Source organism: Motacilla alba, chromosome 2 (assembly GCF_015832195.1).
Source record: "Motacilla alba alba isolate MOTALB_02 chromosome 2, Motacilla_alba_V1.0_pri, whole genome shotgun sequence".
In the NCBI taxonomy this organism is placed as follows: domain Eukaryota; kingdom Metazoa; phylum Chordata; class Aves; order Passeriformes; family Motacillidae; genus Motacilla; species Motacilla alba.
Genome location: NC_052017.1, coordinates 39,384,908 through 39,391,926, shown reverse-complemented (window position 1 = coordinate 39,391,926; position 7,019 = coordinate 39,384,908). Strand labels below are relative to the sequence as shown.

Here is a 7,019-nt window from a genome sequence, read left to right as displayed (position 1 = left end):
CGTACCGGAGCGTCGGACTTTCCCGACGCGTTTTCTGTTGTCTTACTCGGTCGAACGAGAACCACGCAAAAATTGAGGCAAACATTATCCCAGAGAGAACGTGTGGTTAGGGCTGGGGCTGGGATTGCATTGCCAGCTGTGAGCAGCCTAGCCCAGGCTCCCACCTGTGTGGCCGCAGCCAGAGGTGGGCACAGCAGGGGCCGCTTCCCCCGTCTCTCGGCTCCCGCTGGGGAGTCCTGCCCGTCCCGGGCGGTCACCACCGGGAGTGCCCCGCAGCCCGCACCTGCCGGCGCCCGGCTTGCGCAGGATGCGCGCCCCGGCGCTACTCCGGGAGCACCTCGGCCCCGGCTCTCGGCGTTGCGGTCAGCTGTTCGCCATTTATCTCAGCTGCCCGGTGCGGCGCGGCCCGGCGGGAGCGGGGGCTAGCGGGCCGAGGCGGCGCGGAGGGCGGCAGAGCTGGGCTGCTCCGGCCCGGCCGGATCCTTCTGTCAGGCAACGAAATCCTGGCCGCTCAGCGGGTCTGCTTGAAAATTCAGCCGTGAGGTGGAGGAAGGTGTTTGCAGCGCTTCCTGCGAGATGGCCGGTGGCGAGCAGAGGGCGAGGGGCTGCAGGTTTGTAGCTGCAAATCATTCACGGCGGCTCTGCCCGCTCCGCATAGTCACACGGGCACCTACCCTTCCCAAGCGCTGTTCCCTACCCTTTTGAGGCTAAAGGCTCGGGGATTTGCACTGGGAGAAAGCGCCAAACAGATCTGGCACCCACCTCAATTACAAATCTGCTTTCCCGGTGGGAGATGCTGAAGGGGAACGCGGGTTGTGAGAAACCGACTGCCGAGTTCCTGAAAACTGCAATTGCGAACCGAACCCGCCACTTCCCACAGATAAGGTGAAACGTGTTAACCCCATGATAAGGATGCTGCTCAGGGAGCGGGGAGGGAGGAAGGGGGCTGTTAGACGCAGCAGAGACACAAGCCGAATTGCTGGAACGGCGAGGCGGCCGGCGGGGAGGTTGCGGGAGGCCAGCGTTCCCCGCCCCGTCTCAGCGGCCCGGTTGATCGCCGCCCTCCCTACCTGACGGGTGCCGATTTTCCCACCCAAACCTTTCCATTTCTTCCCTATCTCTCGTTCAGCGCGGCGAATTCTTCCTTACGCGCCCGAGCGGTAGGACGGTGCCACCTCAGCATAAGGGGTTGGGTGGGGTTTTTTTGGTTTTTTTTTTTTTTTTTTTTTTTTTTGGAAGAGGGTGAGCCGGGCCCTCCACCGCCGCCACCGCGGGATGATGCGGAGCTCCCCTCAGTCCGAGCGACGTGGGCGCACAGAGCGGGCCAGAGTCCCTCGGGTAGCCGGCTGCGGAAAGGGGGGGGAGCCATGGAAGGGGACAGGGCGCACACCAAAGTCACAGGTGACTTGTTCCAATTAGTAGCTGTCTAATTAAATTAGTGTCACGCGGCCCAGCCAATGGGCCGGCGGGGGTGGAGGGCGCCGAGGAGGCCGCCCGGCGCAAGCCCCTCCCCGGCAGCCCGAGGAGCCCGGTATAAATTGCCTCGGCGGAGCCGTGCCGAGGCGTAGCATTGCGCGGCCGCAGGTCGGAGTCGACCTAGGATTGAGTGGGAGCTCGAACGCACCGCCCATCGAGGATGCAGCTGGGGGAGCCGCTGCTGACGGCGGCAGGGGCACTGCCGGGCGCCCCCTTCTACCCGCTGGAGGGCGGCGGGCGCGCCGGAGCCGCCGGAGCGGGAGCTGGGACAGGCGCCGCTGGCGGCTCCCGCGGGCCGCCCGGTTCGGGATCGCCACCTCGCCTCGACCTGGACAAGATGCCCAAGAAGTTTGGGGCGGCCCCCGCCATCCTGGGCGAGGCGGAGGCCGTCGAGCCGCCCTTCGCCGCCCCCAAGCCGGACGGTCGCAAGGCCACCCCATGTGGCGACGAGGAGCTTCCCCCGGCCGCCGCCGCCCGCTACTCCATGGACAGCCTGAGCCCTGAGCGCTACTACCTGCAGTCCCCCGGGCCGCCCGCCGCCGACCTGGGGGGGCCCTGCGCCCTGTTCCCGTACCCGCCGGCGGCGCAGCACGGCGCCGTCTACCAGCCGCCCGGCGGGCCGCGCTACCCCTACGGCTCCGTGCTGTCCCCGGGCGGCTTCGCGGGCGCCGTGTGCCCGCCCGGCGGCCGGACGCAGTTCGGAGGCGGCGGCGGGTACCAGTACGGGCAGGCGACGGGCGGCGGACCTCTCTACGGCCCCTACCCGCCGGCGTCGGGCTCATGCGGCGGGCTCGGGGCGCTGGGGGTGCCAGCCGCCGGCCCGGGGATGCGAGCGCAGGTCTTCCTCTGCAACCGGCCCCTCTGGCTCAAGTTCCATCGGCATCAGACGGAGATGATCATCACCAAGCAGGGCCGGTAAGTGAGCGCGGGGGATGGTGGAAACGGAGATAAGTGGTGCGGTGGTCGGGAATGGGGTGGGGGAGGTGGCACCCCCGGGCACGCTCCGCGTTGGGCGGCTCTTGCCCGTCCGTCGGTGGTGCTCCGGGATGTTTTCCCCGAGAAACTACTCCCCGGTTTCCCCACACACGGCGGCCCGGAGAGATAAGGCGGGGGTCGGCTAGGGCTCGCCGCTTGCTTCCTTAGTCGCTTTGGTGCCGGGACGGACGGGGCACTCCACGGCCGCCCGCCTACAGCATCCGCCGGAGCCCGCGCCCCCTCCCTCGGCCCGCCTCAGCATGCCTTGTGGTTTTCCTCCTTTCCCCAGGAGAATGTTTCCCTTCCTGAGCTTCAACATCACCGGCCTCAACCCCACGGCCCACTACAACGTCTTCGTGGAGGTGGTGTTGGCGGACCCCAACCACTGGCGTTTCCAGGGGGGCAAGTGGGTGACCTGCGGCAAAGCCGACAACAACATGCAAGGTGGGTGCAGGTTCCGGGGGTCGGTTTCTCGGAAAGGGTTCCCAGTTTGCCTCTCCGCCCCCCATCCCCCCTCAGGGACTTCCCCACACTCGGCAAGCTGCTGAGGGACGAGATACGCTCTTAAGATCGTCTTGCGACTGTTTTTGCGCCGCGAAGCGATTTTGGTGTGCGGGGGCTGTGTGGGAGGGTGGCCATGGGGGAGCCGAGGGGCTGCGCGGGCGGTGAACAAAGCCCCGCGCCCGGCCAGCGTTTCACTGGCTCGTCTTCCCCAGGCAACAAGGTCTACGTTCACCCGGAGTCGCCAAACACCGGGGCTCACTGGATGAGGCAGGAGATTTCTTTCGGAAAGCTGAAGCTAACGAACAATAAAGGTGCTAACAACAACAACGCGCAGGTAAGGAGGGAGAGGGAGGCCTGGGGGGCTCTTGGTGGCCTAGCGGGGGAGCCCTGGGGTTTTGGGGCTTTTCAGCCCCAAACAGCATTTCATCGAGCCGCTAGATCACTGTGCTTGTGACTCGTTCCCTTCTTGACCTGGGTCATAGAGCTTGTTTTCTGTTTCGCCGTATGAATAGTTGAAAACGTTGGGATATGATGTGCGAATTACTTTTGGTTTAGCTACTGTATTGATCCCCTGGAGTTGCTCAAAAGGTGGGAGGGGTAGCTGATAGCTCTTGGTAAAGCAGGGCTTTACTAAGTAAAGCTGCAAGCTGTGACTCAGCTCCTGATAACAGTTAAAACTGCTCCATTTCTAAACCAAGAGATTACAATTTACAGGAAAAAAATGTCATGCTCTAAAATAGTTATTTTAGACGCAGCTCGTGTAAAGATGTTGTCTCTTTCATTGTTTCTTTTAGATGATCGTACTTCAGTCCCTACACAAGTACCAGCCCCGACTTCACATTGTGGAAGTGACCGAAGATGGTGTTGAAGATCTGAATGATTCTTCAAAGACTCAAACATTTATTTTTCCTGAAACGCAGTTCATAGCAGTTACAGCATATCAAAACACTGATGTAAGTATCGATGTATAAAATTGCTATTAAGAACAAAATTGACTTGTGGGTTCATCATCTCATGTTAATATATTCTGCTTTCACTTTTAGATTACACAGCTCAAAATTGACCATAATCCTTTTGCAAAAGGCTTCAGAGACAACTACGACTCGTAAGTATACCTCTGTTTTCTTTTGCAGATGTGTCAGTCTAGGAGGCATGATTCTGGCCTGAAATGTCTGTGGAAGGGTTTTTCTTTAGGCATTAATTCAGCTATTCAGCACTAGTACTGCTTCTACTGCTGATTTTGCTTATGTTAAAATGTCTAAATAGCGTATTGTCTAGATGACCTGTCCTTCTGCTGGCTTCTGAATTTTGGTAGGAAACTTGTGTTGGCAGAACCCAGCTGGCCTGCAGATTTTACTGGCAGCAGTATACTGTGTGTCTCCACGGAACAGACAGCTTCTTTAAATTGTCAGCAGAAGACTTGCCTAATATTAATTTTCGACCTTCATTTGTGCTATTGCTTGTAGCAGTAGTAGAAAACTTGCAGTGGTCTAGGAAAAGCACCTGCTAAATCAGACTGAAACAAATAGCCAATTAATTGTAATTATGATTCTGATTAAGAAGTACCTAGTTTCTTCGTGTTTGTGTTTTTGTGTTATGTTACTGTTACAGCGGAAATGTAAAGAAAAACACTCAGTATTCCTCTTTTATGTTATAGCATGTACACAGCTTCCGAAAATGACAGATTAACTCCATCTCCCACGGATTCTCCTAGATCCCACCAGATCGTCCCTGGTGCCCGATACAGCATGCAGCCATTCTTCCAAGAGCAGTTTGTCAACAACCTGCCCCCAGCCAGGTTCTACAACGGCGAGAGAACTGTCCCTCAGACAAATGGCCTGCTGTCCCCGCAGCAGAACGAGGAGGTGGCCAGCTCTCCTCAGCGGTGGTTTGTGACGCCCGTGCAGCAGCCCAGTGCCAACAAACTGGACATGAACTCCTACGAGACGGAGTATTCTCACAGCACCTTGCTCCCTTATGGCATCAAATCCCTCCCGCTCCAGACATCCCACGCTCTGGGATACTACCCCGACCCGACGTTCCCGTCCATGGCAGGCTGGGGGAGCAGGGGCTCTTACCAGCGAAAAATGACGACAGGACTAACTTGGCCCTCAAGAACAAGTCCTCCGGGATTCACTGAAGACCAGCTTTCCAAGGACAAGGTGAAAGAAGAAATGGGCTCGTCCTGGATAGAGACTCCACCCTCTATAAAGTCTCTAGATTCAAATGATTCTGGGGTCTACACAGGCGCTTGTAAGAGAAGACGGCTTTCCCCCAGCACTTCCAGCAACGAAAATTCCCCGACAATGAAATGTGAGGACATTAATGCTGAGGACTATAGCAAAGACACTTCAAAAGGCATGGGCTACTATGCGTTCTATGCTAGTTCTTAGAGCATTTTTTAAAATTCCAATTGGCTGGGGTTTTTTCTTTTTTTTTCAGGGTGGCCTTGGGTTTTTTTTGCATTACAATTGCCAAAAAGACTCTTGCCTTCCACCTTGAGTTGTTGTGTGCAATCCTAAAGAAGGTGCCAAAGCTTTTTGACTGTTGCAGGTAACAAAGTAGGGAAAGAGCAAACCATGGGAGAATTCTTCCCCTTGTTTAGAAGGAACCGTATGCAGAAGCTGTAAGGAGTACTCTAGTGTCTAAATATGTGGCATATTTATTGCAGACACTAAAGTATACAGTTTGGGTTCGCTCAGAAGCCTGATCAAATCTATGCACTCCTGAGCAAGGAAAGAGGGGGTGGGATCCCAAATTTAATTTCCTTCCCTGCTTGATGAAAGGGAACTGGGTTGCAGGGAGCTGCACAAATGCTATGTTCTGCTTTAGACTGAGCTGGTTTTTTCAACTCATCCACAGCACAGTTGGCTGAGTTGGGTATTGCTCAGCTACAGCTTTTTTTTTTTGGCAGAAAATGCCAAAATAAGGCCTGCTTGCCAGGCGGGATTTTGACTTGAAGGTCTTGTTGCCAACGGGATTACAATGACAAATCTGACTTTTCTTAGCTTAGAACTTGCATTAAAAACCCTGCCTCCATCCCAAAAGCCTAACCTTTTACTGAGGTGGCCAAAAACAAAGTGTACAGTTGGTGTTTTGTCTAGGTACACCGTAGAATATTGTGGAATAATGTAAAAATAGTTGACCTATAGCTGTTCAGTTGGAAGGACATCCGGTGGTGATTTGAAGTTCAAAAGGCATTTTTTTGATTAATCAAACTTAACAGATGACACATCGCAAAAGGAGGTTTCTATTTATGTGTATGTCAAGTGACTTTTTCAGCTGCCCTGTATGAAACTGGAAGTGATGTAACTTTACCCATTCTTGCCTATACTTTCAGCCATTTTAAACTGCCCCAGAGCAACTGGCCCACAAACTTTTTCCCCTCCCAATAAACTTGTTTCTGTTTTTTCTATGTACATAGTAGTAATTTTTAATAAATGTGGTGGTGCCAGGTATAATACGATATGGCTCTGCCTCATCTTTGCCTCTGCTGGTGTCCTGAAAGGGGAGGAGGGAGCACCATCCTAGGGGATGGGTCTTTGTATCTAACCATCCTTTGCAGTGCATGACACTTCATCTGTTGTACTTGCTTTGTGTGGGTTTTTTCCTTAATTTTTTCTTATTTAAAATTTTTTAAGTCTCTTGGTTTTTGTTTGCATTTTCCTGTGCATCTTCTGCACAAGCTGGGAGCCCCCCGCATCTCCTGTCCCCTTCCACCGCCTCATCCCTCGCCTCTGTGACAGGCGAGGTGTGAGCTCGGTTACCCCTGCCTGCCGCCCCCTTCCCACCCCCTCTGCTTCCCGGAACAAGGCAAGAAATTCCCCTGGCCGCTTATCTGAGGGGAAAGCTTCTGGCAGAGCGATTGAATCCCAGCTCCCGCGGCAGCGGGACCTTTCCTGAGGATATGCAGGCAGTAATGGGATTAAGCTGTTAACGATTCCCGGCTGCAAACAAAATAAACGCAGGGCTCAGGTCGGGGCTGTCCCCGGTGGAGGAAACGCTATCGGGGGGTACCGGCAGGGGCTCCCTCTCCTCCGGAGCAGGACGCGGCGGGTGTCCGA

At 55.3% G+C, this 7,019-nt stretch overlaps 1 protein-coding gene across 2 annotated transcripts; it reads left to right on the top strand.

Annotated features, from left to right (window-relative positions):
* Positions 1 to 1,550: 1,550 nt before the first annotated feature.
* Positions 1,551 to 6,405, top strand: EOMES (eomesodermin). 2 transcript variants are annotated; one of them, XM_038129955.1, is made up of 6 exons: positions 1,551 to 2,391; positions 2,741 to 2,895; positions 3,168 to 3,289; positions 3,750 to 3,908; positions 3,999 to 4,060; positions 4,670 to 6,405. In XM_038129955.1, the coding sequence occupies exons 1-6, from the start codon at positions 1,637 to 1,639 to the stop codon at positions 5,346 to 5,348; spliced, it is 1,932 nt and encodes a 643-aa protein (XP_037985883.1). In that variant the 5' UTR covers positions 1,551 to 1,636; the 3' UTR covers positions 5,349 to 6,405. The 2 variants fall into 2 exon arrangements, with proteins under 2 accessions (XP_037985883.1, XP_037985881.1); XM_038129953.1 differs by having other exon boundaries at positions 4,613 to 6,405.
* Positions 6,406 to 7,019: the final 614 nt, after the last annotated feature.